General features: G+C 41.8%; 1 protein-coding gene across 8 annotated transcripts in view; it reads right to left on the bottom strand.

Moving 5' to 3' along the window:
- The window catches only part of LOC124797825 (hepatocyte nuclear factor 4-gamma), a 652,273-nt gene that overhangs the window by 171,400 nt on the left and 456,764 nt on the right, over positions 1 to 24,109 (bottom strand). For 5 of the 8 annotated variants that reach the window (XM_047260856.1, XM_047260857.1, XM_047260858.1 and 2 more), the window contains exon 1: positions 13,685 to 13,842. The exons of the other annotated variants lie outside the window; for them this stretch is intronic. In XM_047260856.1, the coding sequence (XP_047116812.1) occupies positions 13,685 to 13,805 (121 nt within the window). In that variant the 5' untranslated portion in view covers positions 13,806 to 13,842. Of the gene's footprint in view, positions 1 to 13,684; positions 13,843 to 24,109 lie in introns of those variants that run through there. 8 annotated transcript variants of the gene reach the window in all.

Raw genomic sequence — 24,109 nt, 5'->3', positions numbered from 1 at the left:
TAAAATACGGAGGTGATGTTACGGTATAGGGGTGTTTTTTCGTGGTTGGGTACCCTTATTGTACTTAAGAAAACGCTAACTGCGGTAGGACATACATCCATTTTACAGTATTGTGTACTGCGTACACTAGGGGAACAATTCGGAGACGATGATTGCATCAGCATGGCTATGCACCCTGTCATAAATGAACAACTGTGAGGCAATTGTCTGTGAACAATAATATACCCGGAATGGATTGTCCTGCACAGAATTCCGATCTGAACCCAATGGAATATCTTTTGGATGAGCTAGATCAGACAGTGTAGAATGAGTCATACTCTCACATCGCAAAGTATATGATCACCCGAACATTTAATACCAGTCAGTTTTGGGTGTAAGCATGCAGTTAATTATAAGCATATAGGTGATTAAAAATGGTTCAAATGGCTCTGAGCACTATGGGACTCAACTGCTGAGGTCATTAGTCCCCTAGAACTTAGAACTAGTTAAACCTAACTAACCTAAGGACATCACAAACATCCATGCCCGAGGCAGGATTCGAACCTGCGACCGTAGCGGTCTTGCGGTTCCAGACTGCAGCGCCTTTAACCGCACGGCCACTTCGGCCGGCTATAGGTGATTAATGAAGTTACTAAGACATGTTTATATATTTATTTCACGACACCAGCTCAATAATGAAGTCAAAACGTTAGGTGCATAACCCTGTACACGGAGGAGCAACGTGTTCTCAGAGATTCTGCGAAGTGGTAGTGAAGAAACTGCGAAAGCCGCTGTGAATCTAATGCACTAGTTTCTGTACAGGACCTTTCAGCTGAATTTAGAAAGCATGTTTATGTCTGGCAGGTTAATACGTGTGAACTTAGCTCTCCTAATACTACTCAGATCTGGAGGTTCGACCGGCATTCAACGTACAGAAAAGCCCAGCATTTAGCTGTACCTTTGGTTCCGAGAATTATTACGTTTGAGTTATGCTGTTTTTTTCTATAGCTTTAAAAAGAGAATTTTTGTGGTGCACGTGTTAGTACCAGTGCAGCTTACCTATTCTCACGACTTATTTTCCTTCCTTTCTTTTAAACAACAAGTAGTTTCTGGGTCCCTTAACCATTATCAAGGGAAACGAAGCTTTTTTCGAAAGTGGATGGAAGTACGTCTCGAAATCTGATGAATAAAACGCAAGTTTGGTACAGAAAACAGTCACTATAGTCGTGTGAACGTAATTAAGCGGTTGTGAATGTATTCTGCGCAGAGACAGACGGAGAATACCTTGCAGCGCTGGGAGTGTGCCTTCCGTCTGTCCCACGCCACACGCTCTAGCGATTGTTGGGCCACTCTTTCTGCTTCTGATTCCCCATAGAAAAATTTTTGTGGTCAGACAGCTATCACTGTCGCTTTTTAACATGATACATTTTTGTGTTTGCTTTATGCTACCCATAATTAACTCTACAATGCTAAGTACTCGTACCTTCACCATACTAAGCTAAGACAAAAACCGAAGCAAATTCCTCTATTTTTTAAATCTTTTTGAGTAGTCATTCTTATGATCGATTCGATGCAGCTTCCCACGAATTCCTATCTTGTGACAATCTCATCGACGGAATAGCACTTGCGCCCTAGGTCCTGAATTATCTGTGGGATGTATTCTGATCTCTGTCTTCCCCTACAGTTTTTACCCTCTACAGCTCCCTCTAGTACCCTGGAAGACATTTCCTGGTGTCTGAACACAGATCCTATCATTACGTCCCTCCTTCTCGTCAGTGTTTACTATATGTTCTTTTCTTCGCGAATTCTGTGGAGAATCTCCTCATTCCTTACCTTGTCAGTCAACCTAATTTCCAACGTTCTTTTGTAGCACTACTTCTCAAAAACTTCGATTATCTTCTGTTCCGGCTTTCCCACTGCCTCTGTATTCACACTACAGACAGACGTGGCAGAACGACACTACTGACTAGAGCGTCTGCGTCACATTGTTGTTGTTGTTGTTGTTGCTGCTGCTGCTACTCCTGATGTCGCTCTGCTCTACCTCCAGCCTTACGTCTAAACTGCTATGCCTTTATTGAAAGTTGTCCAACCACTCATCACGTGAGAGACGTAATTTTCCTTCTGGAACCTCTTGTATTTATCTCACAACAAGGTAGGGGAACTGTTATGTTGGAATCTGTCGAGATTTATTTGAAAGTAGCTGACGAACCTGGCGTTGCCCGGGTATTCATTTTGCCAATTTTCTGTTAGAAACGAAAAGAAAAAAATGAACTGTGTTTGTAGTGTAATATCGAAAACACCTTTGAAATTATGAAACAGCCGTACAAAGGAATGTGTAATGTACAAACGTGTAAGAACAGTTTCCAAATCAAGAAACGTAGTATGTGAAATGTAAATGCTCTGTAATGTTCATTTAACTCACAACTTTATAATAAACAATATTTCTAGTTGCATGACCAAGCAGCTGGGCGCGTGTCTACAACGCGATTTTGTTAACATCTCTATGGCAACGCGGTTTCATAGCTCCATAGGCGGTTATTCTTTTCGCTTACAGTCGCAGTTGAAAGCCGTCAAAACGGCTGCCAACTGTCAGGCATTTCCTTGTTCACGAAATAGACGGAAAATAAGTTCCCAAGTTCCAATGAGGAAATTGTGTCCGAAGTGCATGAAACAATTACATGCATGACGCGACCTTCCTGCGACGCCCACTTTTTGAAGGAACACTTCAATACTAGTTCGATGAACAACGATTGCATGGATTATTTTCAAGCAAACTTGCACGAGATACATTTAGAGGGCTGTGATTTATACTCTTTGGTTTTATAGATCATTTGTGACTGTTCCGTATCTTAGAAACAATAACAAACCAGTTATTTTGTTTACGAAGAAGCAAATCTCGTTTTTCCTTGTGTTGACGGGGATGGCAAGGCTATCAGACAGAACCTATCCAGTGTAAGTGACATGAAAAGTACAGTATGAGCTACATATTTCTACGCTACGTTACAGATGAATATCCCTTTAATCATCTGTGTCGCATTAGCTATTGTAAATATCTACCGGCCCAGAAAGATAACAACAACTATGTTCACAAGCAGAGGCTGCCAAATTGTATTCTGGATGTTGTCAAGCCAACTTACAGGTTTCTGCCTAATCCTGAGTTTCTACAAAGCGTGTTCACGGCAAAATCCAGAATTCTAATGGGTGTCTAAATTCACACATAGGGAAACGATGCCCTAAAACCACATTTTCATCTGATACAGTTGGCAGAACAGCAACTTATGGTGCAGTCCTTTTATTAAATAATGGGAACGTAGGGAGGACGAAGAGCTTTAAGATAGGAAATTTCACTGAAGACATCTGGATAAAAAGATATTTGTAGCACCTCTCTGCACCTGAAAAGTTATTTGAAGACCTGATAAAAGAAAGAAGGCAGAAAACAAGATACCAGAAGAGAAGCCTTGAAGGGAAAGAGGGCCATGTGTACAAATCTGGTGCCTTCTGAAGGTGACAAGAAAAACGTTAGGTCGAATTTAAATTGCATTTCTTGAAAATTAGGTTTCTTTAAAGTTTATGTATTTTTTCCTGAGAGTCTATGAATGCTAGAATTACGAAATTTTCAGGCTTATTTCTATAAATCCAATAAATGCTGTCCCTAGGGTAAATTTTGAAATTTTAATGTAAACTGAGATATGGGACAAATTGCCTGGAATTTTGCATGAATTTTATTATACTTACAGAATTATAATTAAAGAATTATTAAAATTCTCCTATTCGACGTATTAAAAAATCTCATGACAGAAGCGTGCTATATGCACAGACATTAAACAGAAAATTTTGTAGAAACTTCTTCAATAGTTTCTGAGAAAAAGGTACATACATTATGTTTTGAAAATAAAATTTTTAAATTCCATAAATAAGTTGATTGTACATAAATCAAGGAACTTAAAGCAAATGTGCTAATTTCATGTAAAGCTTGGTGCAAGTACATAAATCAAGGAACTTAAAGCAAATGTGCTAATTTCATGTAAAGCTTGGTGCAAAATTTCATTGCCCCATCTTCAAAATTGTGACAGTGTGTGTTTTTCACGAAAGTCTCCCATTAAGTTGATGCGATTGTAGTTTTGTGTTACTAACAAAGAATGAACGTATTAAAATTTCATGCACGATGCGGAATTTTTTCATGCATATCTGTGTTTGCGAGAGCTTTTGAACTGCGTGTTGTAGAATGATGTATTTGTGTAGGTACATCCAATGGCAATATAATGCGAATAGAGCTAGTAGTAAACAAGTAATAAATTTAAACATCAGGATCCGGCCGTTTTCATGCATTTCATTTTTTATGACTTATCTCCTGAATTATAATAGTAAGTGATTCTTACCCCCACAGCGATTGTTGCCTGACCGTACGGTATACGTGTACCAAATTAGGTTGAAATCGGTCAAGGGGTTTAGAAGTAGATGAACACACACTCGTGTATAGACGTATGTTCACTGCTGTAATATGTATGGACTACATTCTGGTAACAAGATGACAATACTCGTAGAAAAACTCAACCTATGAAGTACATAAGGGCCGAATGGATTCTAACTGAATAAACTGCGTTATTTAAGAGGTGGAACATATCAGCAGGTAGAACTAGCGTGGGAAGGATGATGCAGTCTTGTAGCAGAGCTCGCTAGAGCCATGACAGGCGGCAGACAAATATACAGCCGCGTCGGACCGAACAATAGCGAGTCCTGAGCCCGTTCTTTGCGCTGGCTTACGTTTGCCTGCACTGCGTGTCACCGTTCTCCGCACACGACACTTAGAGGCGTCGCGTGGGAGTTCTCTCCGACGGAAGCAGATGTCTATACGTAACTCCACGAGATGAAGTATAATGCACTGCTTACGCGCAACAGATTCTCAATGTGAGGCGGTGGCAACAAGATTCTGTAACGCCATTACATACAAAAAGATCGATTGTGAGCCTGTAGTTTGCGTTTGTTCTTATTTTGCTTGCTTTCCTGATGACAGTTTTGTAACAGTGTTGCGCAGTTCGCCTGGAGGATCAACATTCACTTCTGCGTCAGTGGACGCTCTTGGAGGATCAAAATATCCCTTTTGCACAGAGGTTAAGGACCTCAACGTCTTTGACAAACGCCTAGGTGAGATAGATCTCGTTACGGGATACAGCTTTTGTTAAAGAGAAAATATTCCCTAACACTGACCAAGTGTGCTGGATACTATCTACCCCAGTACACTGACACTGTGATTTTCAACAAGAAACCCATAATAATAAGTCTCTAAACGGATAAATACATTCTAGCCCTTTCAGCACTATGCCTGTACGTCATACGAGCGCGCATGTATTGCCCGTATGGACGGCGCACCTTTTGTGTTCACTGAAATGTGTTTTCTCGCATCCTACATGAACTGCCAGCTGTAGCGTAGATGTAGTAGTTCATATTTCGTACACTACTTAAAATTGTGCATTTACTGAACATGCTGTGGGAACATCGGACACTAGCTGTCGGAACTGTCATGAACAGAAAGAGCCTACCAACAAGCTTCGCCGGCCGAAGTGGCCGTGCGGTTAAAGGCGCTGCAGTCTGGAACCGCAAGACCGCTACCGTCGCAGGTTCGAATCCTGCCTCGGGCATGGATGTTTGTGATGTTCTTAGGTTAGTTAGGTTTAACTAGTTCTAAGTTCTAGGGGACTAATGACCTCAGCAGTTGAGTCCCATAGTGCTCAGAGCCATTTGGACCATTTTGAACAAGCTTCAAAACAAGGAAGCTGAAGTCTTAGTGTTCTATTCTAGCGCTCAAATGGAAAAATAAACGTAGTGTATACTGGTTTCCTACAATACATCAGGCAACATAGTGATAGCTGTACTTTCGAAAGGAGATTTTACAAGAATAACAAAGCCAAACATTCTCATAGATAATAACAAGAACAAGACAGGTGTAGTCCGTGTCAATCAGCTCTACAGCTACTACCCATTCGCAAACAAAACAAAGAAGGGGCGTAAAAACTTTTCTTTCACGTTTTTTCGATGTCTGCTGTAAATAGTTATATTTTGCACAAGGATCTCACCAAGCAAAAGATATCTCTATTGATATTTATACAAAAGGTTAGCATGGATCTGGTAGCTGGAGGAGCCAGAAATTTTGGTCGCCAATTTTCAAAAAAGGTACCGCCGGTGCCAACGAAGTAAACGCCACGTACCACTGTGAAGATTTGCCTGACACAGAAGAGACTGGCAAGCGGACAAGCAAAGAACGCAGGTCGTGCTACAAGGACAAATGTTGGTCTTAGTGTACCACAAGGTTTCATGACTACCATTTGGAAACAAATTGTGTGTAAATTACATATAATCGTTTTTGTCATAGTATTAAAGAAATATACAGTTATGAAGTTACTTAATGTTTTCGTTTCTACGTGAGACCTTCGTGAGAAAATGTAAAACTTCTTCCGGCGGGGGATTTTTCATGTTTTTGACAACGCTGATACACATGCGTCCACATATGTACGCAAGGATATTTCCTCATCTATAAAGTATGAGGTTTAAAATGATGCTAGATGCGTGCCTCTAAGTTCCTTGACTATTGTGTAATTATTCTTTATATTTGCTAGAAACTCGCCAGTCGGCATACGCAATCGAAGAGATAGATCAGTGTTGAATGTTGTAGAAGAGAATCAGGAACTTTAGTTTCGTTCAGCCTACCGCCTTCATGCGGAGCTGATGACTGTATTATAGGCAACATACATTGCGTACGAACACCGCAGAACTTCTACGTCCTGTCGCCTCTCAGGGCATAATCAGTCAAAAGAGGCCTAGTGTCACCGGGAAACGTCAGCGAACATTCAGCCTCTCACAAAAGTTGTCTCCCGTGACTGTCACTCCTAGACGTCTGCCGCAAATATTTTTAAACAATGTATACATACATATGTAGGTATGAGGGTCGGGTATCGCTAAATACTTACTAAAGTAGATGAAATTCGCACGCGTCTCAGCGCCCTAAGTTAGCAGCGCTGCGCATAGTCAGCGGAATTCGTGCCTATTTCCAAATTTGTGGAAACGTAATGCATTGAAGAAACGATAGGAGCTGTAAGGGGCATGCAGTTTGTGGTTCTAATTAGAGAAAGAGCAAGGAAATTCATTGGGATGTTCATCTTTCCATATGTGCAGTATAAACAAAGATGGCAATATTTTGCAAACAAATCCAGTCAGATTTTTCATTAGCCCTCCTGACATCTATGAGTCTTAAGGTAGACCGCGAAAAATCCTTAACGCTAAAGAAAACAGCGCATTAAAGGGCTAAATATGAAGATATCCTCACACAATACAGAATTTATGCTTTGCATTTTTGAAGAATAATAATGACAATTTTAAAAGTAACAAGGGCCTTATTTAGGGCTGGTGGTATACTTACGTAATATACCTAACTAGCAGGTAGCTTCATTGAAATTAATTGCATTTATTGTGTTTCGATACAGATACACGTTCTATATATTATTTAACAATCTTATTTCCAATGACTGACTGAATTGAGAACGTCGATTGGCGTCGTGCACACACCCAAAAATCATATGATTCCCGATTTTTGTTTCTCACTACGAACGGAAGTACGAAACGAAGCAATGGGCAGGTGCGAGGGCCGGTCACCGCCATGGAATGGGAGTAATAATTGGCACGCCAAGAAAAGTCGCGGTCACTCAAAGGACGATGAAGGGGAGAGTAGGGGGAGAGGGAAGAGGGAAGAGAAAGTTGACTGTTCAGAAAACAGCAGCATGCAGGTAAAAATATAATAGAAGCCTCGCGGCTGTTCGAAGAGTACAATTCCCACAAGCGCTGATGCGTCCCGTTAGTTCCTCGGCTGATCGAGACCTCCTGACGCACTGTATTCTAACTTCCATGGTTATCGCCATCGATGTGTGAGTTACTCATTTCCGATCTTTCATGTACACGACCATTTCTGAAGTGATTATGAATTTTAATGCGAATTGTTAACAGTGCCCAGAAGTCGGGACGTTTGAATTCCTGTGTAAGGCTTAAGGGAGATAGACCATGACACCCCTAAAAATTGGGACTTTTCAAGAAAATCGGAATATCCATAAACGGTAGACAAAACAGCAGCAGCTCTATCCTGGTTGCCTCCTCATTCATTGTTTCATCAGGTGCAACAAACATACTGTGTGTACTACCTGGTGATCTGCCGTATCTCCCTTGGCTGTTAATTACTGGATAGAATAATAAGCAACACAATAGACGGTAGATTGAAGAGGTACTACATAAAGCTGACTGACTACAGAATACGTAAATACTCCAGTCTTGACGTTAGAAATATTAAAAAAAATGAAACTCAGGATACCTTCATAACATTGGCTGATCTAAATACAGCCACCGTTGGATACGATAGAAATCATAAGACGAGTTGGGATATAGCGAACAGACAGGAGCGTGTCCTACAACTTCGCAAAAATAAAAAGGGAGTAATTCAAAACAGAGCCCAAGCAAGCCTTTTTCGTATTGAGAGGGGTTCTAAGTGATTTCTACACCTCATTTTTAATGTTATTTAACAAATATGCACAATAAGCAATGAAAACGCAGAAGGAAATTCTAGGAAAAGGTAAAAGTAACAAAGAATCTACACACGACTATGAGGAATAGAATGACTAATTAGCACAGGATCTGGATTAAAGGTAAACGAAGGAAATAGCAAAGCGATGAAGGATAGTAGAAGAGACTGACGAATTTCTAACCATTCTGCGTGTAGGAGACACGAACAGAAAACTGAGATCTAGTAGGCTAATTACACGATGTAACTGAAGCAAGGGGTACATCAGAAAGCTGACTGGCACAGGGCATGAACGCTTTCTTCAACCAAAGATTTGTACCATCAACAAATGCTGATGAGAAATTTAACATGTTATCAAAACTATGCATCTGTATCAGAGAATTGTATGAACGAAAACATACACTGCAGAAGATCGGAGAAGAAACTGGACCTTTATAAGTATACTGGAGGGGGATGCTAAATATTAGTTGGACAGATAAGTACAAAATGGTAAGTTTCTTGAAGAAACAAACCACGAGTCAACTATCGGGAACGCCTTTACCAGAACAGGACAGGTTAGTGGTTCATGTTCCAAAGTGTCTAGGAATGGTTAACTTCCTACAGTAAAGAGAAAATGAAGTGGCAGACAAAAATCAGGAAACGTAAAACGCGTCGTCGATAGGAGCGGAACTAGGCTGAGGTAACCGGAGCATTGTTGCAGGGCTCCCGAGAACAAGGGACCTTTTCGCGCCTGAAGGAAAGAAAGAAAAAAGAATAATGCCGAAGTACAATGGAGAGGAGAAATAGAAAAATTATCAAAATCGGTCTGTCAAGTGACTCCTGGATTTATTTCCATTCGTAGTCTTAACTCGGCATAAGCAGACAAGGGCTACTGGTTCTAAACATGAGAGGACTTCTCGACACAGAGCCGTTCGAAGGTTATTTTTAAGCCGTTCGTGTGTAGCGGGGTCGATGAAGGCGACCGATGGCAGGCGATACTGCTGCCGAGATTGACAGAGACGTGTCTATCGTGTGTCGGGCCTGTAATGAACTCCTCGTCGACGGCACTGCTCGATATACCATACCGGGTGTACACAACGGCGAAAGAAGTCACGTACATATGATACTTTCTGCTAGAAATGTGTTGTCACCAAAATGAAATGCAGCGTTAAGAAATGTCGCCTATGACGTCAGACCTATTGCACACAGTATCGTTTGATCTCCGGCAACCTCTACGTATCTAGTGCTAGAGAGGCGAGAAGCCAATAAAATATCGAATTGATCTATGTTTGAGGATACGAACTGCATCAACAAGAAGTCGATAAATTTAATTATTTGTAGCAGAAGCACTAATCTTAAACTGCATTTCATTCCGTTTAAAGCCAAAGTGTAGAAGGCGTCCAAGATATGAAAGAAAATTTAGTTTTAAGAGAAAAGTAGAGCTTAAGGCGTGAAATCGACCTATAATGCATTACAAATTCCTATAAATATATGTTATTTCTTATGACACGTCCGTGTAAAATCGCGTGTGTAAAGAAACCATGGTGATTGAACATTATCTCTACGAGCACATACAGAAGTGCACTTGGCACGGAAACATCACGGGAGAGTGGGCAGTTTGTAATGGGACAGTTCTGCTGTAATTACAAGATTTATAAAATCCAGGATTCTCCAAGACAAACTGCTTCAGACAAATTGTGATAAACAGTCTAGATAACTGGTTTGCAAAAACAAACTACCCTGATTACAACTACATAGTCGGAAATCCACGAGTCCATTACAAGTATACGTCTTTAATAAAACGATTTACGTTGTACGTCCACAGAAATGTGTAATCGATTTGACCCCTGTGTTTTGTGTGTCACGGACCGACAGAACTCTGATGTTTGTTGACTGGCCTGCCTTCTGACTAAGATCGACGTGCTGTGCTTTCCATCCTTCTTTGCGATCTTCAGTTCGTTGTAACCGCTTTGGCAAGACGCTGCAGCAACTGGCGTTGTCAAACATTTCGATGTTTGGATAAGCATCTCTTAACCTAATCTTTGAAAAACACTTCAAAATGTTCAAATTGGAGGCCGTATCTATCCTCTTCATCAGCTCTTCTGCCTGCAACTTGAAAGAATCTATTTCGTAACTACCTCCACTGTTTCTGTATCTCTGCTGTATTTGAAATCAGCTGCATATTTTTCAAAATAATATATAGAATGTTCGCTTTACAGTGACAACAAAATCTAAACATACAGGTTGTAAGTGCAGATATTTCTATTGGTGACTGAGGACGGTGTACTGAACAACATTACATCAGTATTTACGTCATTTGCCACTACAAGCCGCTGGTTTAAGATTGGTTAGTAACTCCAAGTGTATGTGGCAAGAGCAAGCCAATAACGCGTATTTTCCCCTGGGCAGCAGGTCGTGAGTTGAAGTGTGGACGCAAAATGCTCAGTCTGTACTGAGTGGCGTAGTCCACTAGTCTATTCCGTGGAGCAGTACGACCGTGCTGACAGCACCAGGTGGTAAAGTTAGTGACGTGTTTGAGGGGAGACTGTTCAACGCACAGAAAAAATATTCTGTAAGTAGGACCTAAATCCAGTGACCTAATATCTGAGCAATGCATCTCATTACCAATGATAGTGCGTACATTTGTTTACAGGAGCGTTCACCTCAGAGCCACAGAATATAGCTATTTATAGGATCAACGACTAAAAACAGGAGGCTTATTCTTGAATTCCTTTTTGTGTACTAGTCACAACGTACCAACAGTAATATATGCAGGGTAAAGTAAATTACATAACCGACCCCTATCCCCGTAATTTTTGCTTTCTTCCTCCAGTACCGTCTCCTTAGCCTTCAGCCGCCAGAAAATCGGACAAATCAGAAGCATATTTCCTTCATCACGTGCTTGCCGACCTTTGAGATCCTGTAATATCGTAGCGAAGTAGCGACAAGAACTCCATAACTGAACGTGAGCCAGTTGTCTAGTTGGCAGCTGTGTAAAACATGCGCACTGTTGGCACATAAACCATGTTAGCGATAGAAGTTTGTTCGGTGGTAGTGGTTTCTTTCTGATGCTATTACGACGAAACGGCAGTGAAGAAACGACATTGTGACAACAGCGCGCGTATACAGCTGCGGGCAGAGGAAAAGGCTACTTCTCGTAGGCAGAAGATAGGAACATGTGGGATAGGAGAACTGACGTAACAGTCTATCTTTCTCGTTTTTGTTGTTCCCCGGAAGGTTTTTGCGCCCGCTCCGTGCCCATGCCGTTGGCGGTGGTCTGTCCTGCCAACCCATCGGTGCGGCTCTGTTCGACAACTGCAGTATCTAGTATCGTACCGGTTTTTCGAACTAATTAGCGTTTAAATGTTCACCACTCGCTAGGTACTCTTCGTCTCAGTGGCGGTTTACGCAATCGGGAACACGCGCAACAACCGCAAGACTCAGAAGCAGACAGGCTGCACGGAATCTTCCCTGTGAGCACGCGATGACGCAGCAGCTTGCGCGCCTGGACTCTCGTCTGACGCGTTTGTATTGTCTGCCAAGGCCGCATCGTTTGACACTTCGCTAAAGCAATATTTTCTCGTTCCTTGCTTAGTATCTGCGAAACGTTTTACTGACAAACATTACACCGGTCGCTGTTAACTTCGAAAACTAAAGCCGCAAGAGTCACACGTAAATCTCCGTCAAGTCATCCGCACTTAACAATCGCATTCATGCCCGCACGGCATTCCATACGCAAGTTGGAATTCGTCGTTCAAACATAGTGACAAAAGTTCTTTTCTCACGTAAACAAATCAGAAGCGACGTCGTCTATCTGCGGTAGAAATACGCATATTTCTTTGAAGCGTATCATTCCTTATGGATCATACGAAGCACTCGAAATGTAATTTCTCACAGGCCCCCTGCACTTACTGTTTTACAACGCCATCAGATGTTCCTATAATTCTAGTGATCCTATAATTCTGTCTCCCGGAACCACTTTTTACGTCTTTAGAAATTAGCAGTAACATTTTTTGGCGGCTCGTGGAGTCAAAAGAGATCTACAGAAATTAACTGTTACAAATAAAAATGATTCTGATGCTGTAGTATGATCTCAGGACACCAGTTATGCATAGGTTATTATGGAGTTGCATTCGAGCGCGGAGAACGAGGAACAAATTTCTCACCGGACATTCAGACATGCGTTTTCCTTATTTTTCGACATCAGTCTAGTTCAGTGCTGGAATGGTTCCTTCAACAGGGGCCACAGCCAATTTCTTCCCTTAATTATGTCGAATCCGAGCACCATTTCCGCCTCTAGTGACCCAGACACCAATGTGACTTTACTCCACGGCACGATGTTACAAGCATTCAGGGGTGATGGAAAAGAATAAGTGTATAACTTGGGGTAGAGGACTCTGGCCCGGAAACAACCGAGTCGAAAGTTACAGGCTCTGAGCCTCTGACAGGGAAATACATGTACCGGTACTGTTGTTGCTAAGATTGTACGGTTGGAAACTTTCAGAGGTGGTAGTATGGTCAACAGAAGAAAAAAACTCCAAGAAGTATGGGATCTAAAATGCGTACCGTAAGAGCTACGAGCATATGTACCGTGATACAACTCTTCTGCGCAATAAGTCCTCTTAGCTCTTAAGGTGTGTATTTTAGATTCCAGGTTTAGAAGTAAATTTTTTTCTTGTTTTGGTCCATAGTACTACCTCTGAAAGGTGCCTACCCTACCATCTTAGCAACAACACCTGTACATATTTTTTCCACTGTCAATGGTATCAGACCTATTTTTGTTTATAACTTTTGACTCGGTCGTTTCCGGACCACGCTCCCTTACCTCAATTTGATACGTTTACCATTCTCCATCATCCCTGAAAGTTTGTAACGCCACGTATTCACCATGTATAACTCCCCACCCTTGTGGATTTCGAAGAAGATATATCGATGCAGTTTCTCTGTGGGACTGATGTAATTTCGTGTCTAATGTCTCACACTGCAGAAGAGCACTACTGTTTTCTGTTCCAGACTCGACAATCGAATTTAAACCTGATGTACGGTGTACTAAGGGAGCGACCGGGCAGCAGACTGCACTGGCGGTGTTGCGTGGCCTGAGACGTCAGCGGCAATTATCCCCATGCGCCGGACAAGCCAGTAATCGCCAGAGGCGGGGTCACTTACTGAGAGAGCGCCGTCTCCTGGCGCGGTCGGCCAGCACGGACGTGGTGAAGCCGCGAATGCCCACGGTGACCATCTCGATCAAGACGAGCGCGTGCTGGCTGCGTCGCGGCTCGCCTTGCATCCGCGCTACGGAGACGCGTCTCGCGGGCGGGCCAAGGCGTCCGCCGACCGGACAACTGACGCATCGCGCCGCGGTGGGCGGCGCCACGCCACCACGCGCTTCCCGCGCTCAGCACCAGATGGCAGCTACTCCAGGCCGCACTCGTTTCGACTGCTGTCGACCGCTACCCTCGAAAGATCGACTGCTCCAGACAGTGTTTCACAGATTCGCCCTGAAACTTCGACTCCCGTAAAGCACAAGTCGAAGTTTGGCCGCTACATCCACGCTTTCACGGTCGAAGTCGACAAACAGTAGCGCGGTGAAGTTTGACATCGGAACTAGTCACTTAAAAAAATTTCACTGCTGTTATTTTGACCGTCGTACAGTGGGCTCTTAATGCAGTAGTGGAACTCAGTATAAGGGCAGGGTGCTCGCAAAAGTAATAGTACATATAAAGCATACATACATCGAATTTCTTTGAAAGTAGTAGATACATATAAGACAGAAGATCATCGCGGAATTACATAATTTCTTGCATAATATCACTAACAAACTATCGCGTTTGCCTTTCTTGGGTGGAAATTAGTGTAAACGCACTTACTGTCCTGTTGTGTTATTACACTGTTAGTACTGTGTCCAACATTCGTCTTCCTAATTACCTCAAAATTCTCTTCGGCATTGATTTTGTTATGGTTTGTAGGTCTTGTAGTGAAGTTGTCGCCCACTCTTCTGGTGTTGCTTACATGCGGCCTCAAATTTCTTACCATTGCGATACACACACACCTTATAAATGTTTTCCATGGGGTCAAACCCAGGCTACGCGCAGGCCAGGCGAAACATCGATATCTTTATCTTCAAACCACTTTTTTTGTTGTGCAGAACCCTGCACAGATGCAGTATCTTAATAAACAGACTTTCGTCGCCTAAGTCCTCAAAGATTCAAACCAATTCTGAGTTCGTTCTAGTGTTCACCCAAGCAACACGTGATTTACCTTTAGTGCAAGAGACTTCCCACACCAGAATTTCTGCTCATTCTAAACGGCTTCCCTGTTCTCAAATCACGCCAATAATATTGAAATTAATACGGCCAATCTAAATTAAATTACTTATCACTGTAGATCACTTTATCCCGCTCTGAACTTCATGGTGCATGTTTTTCTGAGAACACTGTAGTCTGGTTGGATGTGACAGCAGGGATCTGCAGGTGTTTCTTGATTGCAGAATGTCAATTGATAATATTTGTCTCACACGTCTGGCAGTTACTGGCAACTGAGAATCAGTAATAACCTGATAAGAATAACGGTTTGTCGCCCTTGGTAACCATTTCGACGCCTCATAATTTTCTACTCTGCTCATCTTTTCTGTTCTGTCCTTATCGTGCACCCAGTCATAAGAAATTTTCAGTCACTGTACGGTTCAACGTCTTGGCAATTTGACGAGTAGAGTTCCATTTCCTTCTATGAACCGATTTTTGCTTTTTCATCACTTACTAACTTTTCAGCGTGGCATTGTTACAATCGTGATTTATGTACACACCACGGACTGTCACTGATGATGTATGCTTTCTACCTGTAGTAAAGGCTCATACGCACTCTTCACACCGCACCTGCTTTGATATCAATAATTTCGAAATCAAATTTCGAAATAATGATCCTTTACTACTATTGCGCAGTGTAGGTGAACATGAGATGGGAGTTATGATGCTGTGAGAAGCATTTGACAGAGCACTGAAAGATTTGAGTCGAAACAAGGGCCATGGAATAAACGACATTCCGTCAGAAGAACATATCTTTGGGAGAGCCAACCATGATGTAGCTACTCTAGTTGGTGTGCAAGATGAGTTAGGCCAAATACCTCCAGACATTAACAAGAATGTAGTAAGCCCAGTTCCAAAGAAATGGCTCTGAGCACTATGCGACTTAACTTCTGAGGTCACCAGTTGCCTAGAACTTAGAACTAATTAAACCTAACTAACCTAAGGACATCACACACATCCATGCCCGAGGCAGGATTCGAACCTGCAACCGTAGCGCTTGCTTGGCTCCAGACTGTAGCGCCTAGAACGGCACGGCCACCTCGGCCGGCCAGTTCCAAAGAAAGCAAGTGCTGACATCTGTGAATATTACTTCACTGCAAGTTTAGTAAGTCATAGCTGCAAAATACTAACTCTAATAATTTATGAAAGAATGGTAGAAGCCAACTTGGGGAAGTTCAGTTTGGATTGGGAAGAAGTGCAGGAACACGCCAGTCGATACTAGCCCAACAACTTCTCTTAGAAAATAAGTTAAAGAGAAGCAAACCTACGGTTATATCAGTTACAGATATGGAATTTTTTTTTGACTATGTTGACTGGAACACACACTTCGAAGTTCTGAAGGTAGCAGGCGTAAATTACAGGAGACGAAAATTTATTTACAAAGTGTACAGGAACCAGACGACAGTTACAAAAGATTAGGGGTATGAAATGAAAGCACTGGTTGAGAATGGAGTGAGAAGGGGTTGTTGCGTACCTCGATGTTGTTCAGTCTGTGCACTGAGTAAGCAGTAACGAAAACCAAAGAAAAATTTGGAGAAGGAATTAAAATTTAGGGAGAGGAAATAAAAACTTAGAGATTTACCTACGACATTGTAATCCTGTCAGAGATAGTAGAGGTCTTTGAAGTGCAGCTGAAAGGAACTGACAGTGTGTTAAAAAGTAAGTGTAAGATGAACATCAGCGAAATCAGAACATGAGTAATTAAATCAGGCGATACTGAGGGAGTTAGATGATAATAATAATGTCTTGTGGCTAGGGCCTCCCGTCGGGTAGACGGTTCGCCGGGTGCAAGTCTTTCGATTTGACGCCACTTCGGTGACTTGCGCGTCGATGGGGATGAGATTATGATGATGATGATGATGATGATGACAACACAACACCCAGTCCCTGAGCGGAGACAATCTCCGACCCAACTGGGAATCGAACCCGGGCCCTTAGGATTGACATTCTGTCGCGCTGAACACTCAGCTACCGGGGACGGAATAGGGAGTTAGATTACGAAGTGAGACACAAAAAGTATTAGATGCGTCTTCTTATTTGGGCAGTAAAATAGCTGACAGCTGAAGTAGAAGGAATATAAAATGTAGACACAAAGACAAGAAACGCGTTTCTAAAAAAGAAATTTGTCAACATCGAATATAGATTTACGTGTTAGGAAGTCTTTCCTGAAGGTATTTGCCTAGGGTGTAGGCATGTGCGGAAGTAAATCGTGGACGATAATGAGTTTAGACAGGAAGAGAGTACAAGCTCCTGAAACGTGATGCTACAGATGAATACCGAAGATTAGATGGGTAGATTCGGTAACTAATGAGGAGATACTGAATAGAACTGGGGAGACTGAGTTGACAGGACATACCCTGAGTTATCAAGGGATCACCAGTTTAGTACTGGAGGGAAGTGTGAGGGTGAAAATCGTAGAGGGAGACCCAGAGCTGAATACAGTAAATGCATTCAGAAGGATGTAGGTTGCAGCAGTTATTCGTAGACGAAGAGGGTTGCACAGGATAGAGTAATATGGATAGTGGCTTCAAATCAGAACAGCAATAACACGGTGTACTTGCACCGAAAAAGCGCCAACTTCCGGGTGGTTTCCCAATTCAGGCAGCAGTCAATATTTGTTTATAAATCTTATCTGCGGCTCTGATAGTTGTCCTAATAATGTCCGAACGAAATCGCCTTCGACATGCAGCCGAGTAGCGACATATCGCATCTGCGCCGGTCACAATAAGAATAATTTTCTTATCTTAACTAAAGGAAATTAAATATTACTTTCGTCGTGTAGCTAGTTTTCCTCTTTTGTCTGGAGGGAAGTCGGACGGTAGGAGCGGCAACGCAGCAGATAAGGCTAGTATTTGGAGAACCGTTGCTAGGAGCGCGGCAGCTGGCAGGGAATTGTCTACGTAGCGCTGGGCTGGGAAGCCAACCGACGCCACAGCTCCACATAGGTGCGACCACGCGATGCCTCATTCCCCGTGCGTTAGTGCAGCCGCTCGAAAACAAAGGTGCACGCGTCAGTGCCTGAAAGTGTACAATGAATCCAAGTTCACTGTAGTATCCGCTGAGTCGATATCTATGCAATCCAATGCTACTGTGAAAGTTTAGTACCGTTCTTGGAAAATCAAGACAAGCTTGGTTACTTATAATGCATTTTCTGCAGAGCTAAAAAGGACGGCAACAGCGCTTCTTCATCTTAAAACAGATTATTCAAATCCAAGCTTAAGGTACTAACAATGATTACAAAATTTACCTCCTTCCATTACATTTCTTGTGTAATAAAATTGTTTCACGACATTATTCTCAGATTTACAACTAAAATGATATTGTCAGTATTAGCGCATAGGCTTCTCACGTTATTCTTAAACTGTAAACATCTTGATATACTGTGGACAACGCGTTACCAAGAATCAAACCACTAAATTCATTGGCATTATTGTTTTCAACTGGATTTAAGAACACCGCCTTCTGCAAAACACGGTGCTTCTTTTCCCTGACATGTATCGACGCATTACATGTATCTTCGGTGGCTCTCGTTTTACTTCTGTAAAACATTATTTCTTTATTTTACACGTAAAAACAAAAATCTGTGAATTCTACTTTGTTGCCTGAAACTGCATCGGTTTCAAACACTGAATTATTCGAACAGTCTCGCTTTTATGCATTTTATGGCACTAGAATGTGCCACCTGCAAAGTAGACAGTATTATGTTTCTTTGCTCTAAAAGCAACTGTCTTTTATACTTATCCGAGAGCAACAGTGCCGTTTTTTTTGCTATGTTGTGCGTCCCTTGCTATGTTTCGTGGGTTGTACAGGTAGGCAAAATAAAACTGACATCTCCCCGATGTTATTCAATCTGTATATTGAGCAGGCAGTGAAGGAAACAAAAGAAAAATTCGGAGTAGGTATTAAAATCCATGGAGAAGAAATAAAAACTGAGATTCGCCGATGACATTGTAATTCTGTCAGAGACAGCAAAAGACTTTGAAGAACAGTTGAACGGAATGGACAGTGTCTTGAAAGGAGGATATAAGATACACATCAACAAAAGCAAAACAAGGATAATGGAATGCAGGCGAATTAAGTCGGGTGATGCTGAGGGAATTAGATTAGGAAATGAGACAAAGTAGTAAAGGAGTTTTGCTATTTGGGGAGCAAAATAACCGATGATGCTCGAAGTAGAGAGAATATAAAATGTAGACAGACAATGGCAAGGAAAGCGTTTCTGAAGAAGAGAAATTTGTTAACATCGAGTATAGATGTAAGTGTCAGGAAGTCATTTCTGAAAGTATTTATATGGAGTGTAGCCATGTATGGAAGTGAAATGTGGACGATAAATAGTTTAGACAAGAAGAGAATAGAAGCTTTCGAAATGTGGCGCTACAGAAGAATGCTGAAGATTAGATGGGTAGAACACATAACTAATGAGGAGGTACTGAATAGGATTGGGGAGAAGAGGAGTTTGTGCCACAACTTGACCAGAAGAAGGGATCGGTTGGTAGGCCATGTTCTGAGGCATCAAGGGATCACCAATTTAGTATTGGAGGGCAGCGTGGAGGGTAAAAATCGTAGAGGGAGACCAAGAGATGAATACACTAAGCAGATTCAGAAGGATGTAGGCTGCAGTAGGTACTGGGAGATGAAGAGGCTTGCACAGGATAGAGTAGCATGGAGAGCTGCATCAAACCAGTCTCAGGACTGAAGACAACAACAACATCATATGCACCCGGGGATGATGATGTAAGCTGGCTTGCCCATCTTATGGAGCACTAAATACTTATTTTTTCAGGTCAGTTTTATCATAAGGGGCGATCAAAAAGTTTACGTTTGGGGTCGGTACTGCAGCGTATACGCAACGTAGCGCGACTCCGAGGAGGGTATACAAGCACTGACGTGTAGACAAGGCATTAGTTTTTCATTCGTCTATTTCCAACGTGCGTCCGGTAAATGTGGAAATGTAAACTACGGCGACATCATTACCAAAAGCGTCCAAACAGGACCAAACGTGCTGCTGTTCTTTTCTTGGATGCCGAGGGATAAAGACTGGTAGACATCCATCGGAGTATGAAGAACGTGTATGAAGCAGTGGTGTTATGCAACCTCCTCTCGTCCTAAGAAGTTCAAGAGCCAGCTGGAAAGGCGATACTGACCATGCGCTTTAATTATAGGATGCCATTGCTTATTGATTTCAAGTTACCTGGTGCCTCTGTTACTGGGGAACGGTATCTATGCGATTACCACATCTTCGGCCCCTTAAAAAAGGCCTTGAAGGGTCGACGATTCCCATCGGACGAGGATGTGCAGTAGGCGTTATGGACTTCGTAACACAGCTGGATACAGAGTTTTACCAAACTATCATCAGTGTAGTGTGTCGGTAGGATTATCTCACTGCTCACGGCGATTTTGCTTGATTGGCATACCGATTCTGAACTGCACGGTCTTCGAACGGAAACTTTTCTAATGTCCCTCAAATGTCCATCGAGTAATTATTCACACTACTTTTCACAATTTTTCAACACAGGAAAAATGTAGGAGTTTCTAAGATGATTATTTCAAGCTTTTCCATTTATTAGATTGCAAATCATTTAGGCAGAGGGCTGTTAGATCTAATACACTATTATTTTTACGGTATTTTTCAGACTGGCTTCCACAATAAGCATCTAGTCTCTATGAATTTCTTTTCGTTAGAAATCACGGTGCGAAACACTCAACAAAACTCTTCTAAATGCATGTTCACTTCATAAGCAGGATGATTACGCATAGCTGTTGTCAAACAGCGCAAGGTATTTCCAGTAAGAAGGGGAGTTATGCTCTTTGACGTGCGCAATTCATTGTGTCAAAATCAAGTGCGAGACAGCACCTTAATGCCTACTATCCTGGCAACAGACTTCTGCCCACACTGTACTTGAAAACTGTATGTGTGACCATTATTATTTATAATTAGTCGTTATGCGTTCACGTTTTTTCAAATCGATTTATGCGATTTAGAGAACCATCAGAAGTCAGACTTTTAACGAAGATTACTGCTTAGAACCAGTAATATAATTCGATTTTTGTAGTGGCGAACTGGCGTCCTATTCTCGCTGTTTCAGTAACCCGTGACGCAGATACCTCTGTTTACCTTTCGAGGTGGTACTGAATAGCCGTTCCTCCTCATGATTCCCGAAGAATCCTCTGTATAATGCAAGGGATGGGCTGCGAAATGCGGTAACGACCTCTTGTAAATTGTATCTCGCACGTGAATTGTTTGTGGACACTCAAAAGCGGGCAAATATCCCATTTTTTTCGACAGTACGGACTATGCCACAGCTGGCGCCATAGTTGCTCCAGCGTATGAAACAATCGCTGCCAAAGAAGGGAGACCTTATTGTATTTGATTGTAATGGAGTAAACGAGGCGTTCTTCAAGTATTCACACCACTATCGAAAGCATTTCTGCTTATAATGTTCCTTGGCAATCCAGGGTACTCTCTTACAGAGTTTCATTATCTGAAGGAAATACGAGATCACAATCAAACAAATACAAAAATGACTTTCTCTGTAGACCTTTCGTCCACTGTATTAAGCACTATGAGCACACTTTTTGCCATTTTAAGAGAAGGTATGAAGAGATTTTACACCCAGCTTTAGAACTGCAGGGAGCATTGCCTTCAGGTGGAGTTAACCCTGCCTTGCTCATGCACAGTGACCACTTAAGAAAACCGAAACCGGCATCTTCTGCTCCGTGGAGAGCACCTACAAAGTTTGAAACTTATACGCAACGCGAACGAGCACGTAGCATTTTATGTAAGTGAAAATAAAATTATTCTGTGAATTTGTTGATGGTATACCTGAGACATTGTCCACAGCAGTCTTGCCACAGTAAAGTATTGAAATACAGAGACGTCGGACAGTGACATACTACTTTAATTCGATTGAAGCAGCCAAAGTAGTACAGCAAGGTATCTCGTTTTCCTGACAAACAGTGCTTGAAAAAAAAAATCTGTTTTATCATATCCAGCAGTGAAACTTTAGAACATAATTGTGTTTACACTGAGATATCTGTAATCAAAATTCCTTGGCCTCTTAGAATTTGATAGTGTCGTCTAATTTCTGTTTGTCATCCAATACCTCCTTATTGACAGAGAAAAAAAACCGTAACATAAACATTGTGTGAAGTTACTGACAACATTATTTCTAGAGAATAACAGTCTTGTCTGCGTTTCTGCAGAACCTGTTCTCTTGATCCTGAATTCATGCCTCGGCTAAGACAGTTCTGCTAGGAACGAGACGCAGAGAACAGCAACAGCACGCTGCACCAGGGGCCGCCGTAAGTTTCGTCATGTGCCACGGGGTTATCGTCTACTGCCCTCAAGATCGCTGCCCGGAATGCCGATGACAGAACGAGCACGACATCCTTCTCATGTTTGTGACGTCACCAGCATTTTGCCGTGAGCCTTTTACGCGACATACTGGGTCTTAGGAAGCCATTACTGCTTCTGGACGCAAACACTGCATCTCTATCCTAAAAAGCAGTTCTTAACAACAACCAGGTCCTATATGTATATACAATCAACGATTTCATTTTCCAGTTCAGTAAAAAATATTCGAATGCTTTCTGTTGTGCCTATCGAATCTAACGTTTTCTTTTGAGACACAAGGTACCGAAACCCATGAATATACATTATTTCTGTTCTTTTATTATGTATTTCAAGAGTGCATTTCAGATAAAGAAGTAAATTTTTAACGTTGTTTCCACTCAGAATACTTACCAACCCTATAGCGAACGGTGCTGGAGTTAATACGACTGTGGAATAAAAGTCGGTATAACGAGTGTTTCGGTTGACAAACTATGCACTGTGTATGCTTTTAATCTCATACACCGAAGGTGCAGTATGCTGGATTCGATAATAGATCTCTGCAACATTAATAGGGATGTGTGAAGCAACGCGTGTTACATTTTATACACAAAGGGTTTGAAAAGTGTTCCTTGAAAATATGTCCGAGTGGGAAAGTAAACAATTCTTACGAATCTGGCAATCACTAATTCTTTACTAATTATATTTGTGTTAATCATAATGTACTATCTTTCGTTCTCTGGTAGCAACAGCTACACAAAGACTAATTCAACGACACAGTTTGATAACGTAGTTTAACGGCATTCCTGTGAAGTAGGTATACTTCCCGGATTCTTGAACTGCCCATCCATATGCCATGAAAGGATCCACAAACCTGATGAAGCCAAATTTTGCTACAAACCGAATATTGTTCTATTGTTCTATTGTTTATGTCTTTATATCTTTCTTTTCTCTGACAACCAAGAGTTTGGGGGGAGGGTGGCCCCCCCCCCCCCCCCGAGAGAGAGAGAGAGAGAGAGAGAGAGAGAGAGAGAGAGAGAGAGAGAGAGAGAGAGAGAGAGAGAGAGAGAGAGAAATTCTATTTTGTCCTATTAGATTGTAGAATGTGGCTATAGCGGCGTCTTTTTTATAACTTATTGAGGAAAGCAGTATAACCAAGACACTTCACAAAAAAAATTATTTCATGACATCATGAGTGGTATTTGGACAATTCTTTTTCGTCGCAGAAATATGTAAGTTTTTTATCCCTCCTGTTTCGTTTATCTCGAACTGGTTAAGAAGTTGTAGACGATTAATTGGCATATAAAAAAGACTGCAATAACTACATTTCACAGCCTGAAACGACAAAATAGAATACGTGGAATATCAACAACCCTGAGTGACATACTTTTCATTAGTGAACTGAACGCTATCAAAGCAACATTCTGCACGCTAAGAATCAGATAAGCTATTTAATACCAAAAAATTCAAGTTCCATTGACGTTGAAATACAGGTTTAGACTAGTGAAGGTATTATGTAACTACGTACAGTTCTCGACTGCATTCGAGTGAAATTTAAGAGACGGAGTACAGTGGCAAGGCCAAGTATCTGATCCATAACTGATAATCGTTAAGTTTTTAAACTGATAAATATGATTGTGTGGCTTCTGGTCTTCTGAAAGACTTCCGCTATGTCTTCAGGTCAGTGGTTTCCGACTGTTCCGGTTCTTATTTTCTCCAGCGGCTTCTCATTTGACCTCGTGTGGCTTTCCGCTACTCCTAAATGCACGATAGTCATTCTGTCACCATAAACGAATGGAGAGTACGAGTACAATCTTCGCATCAGTAGCCAAAGGCAATGTCGCTTAGTACAAGATGTTGACCTGCGATAATAAAGCAAATATGATAGAAGCAATGGGTTTACGATCATTTGATGCCTCAGAGAAGAGAAGTAAAGTGATGTAATGGCTTTATGGTATG

The sequence above is a fragment of the Schistocerca piceifrons genome, chromosome 5 (assembly GCF_021461385.2).
Source record: "Schistocerca piceifrons isolate TAMUIC-IGC-003096 chromosome 5, iqSchPice1.1, whole genome shotgun sequence".
Classification (NCBI taxonomy): Eukaryota; Metazoa; Arthropoda; class Insecta; order Orthoptera; family Acrididae; genus Schistocerca; species Schistocerca piceifrons.
The sequence above is the reverse complement of the archived record's forward strand: the minus strand, read 5'-3'. Positions and strand labels throughout refer to the sequence as shown.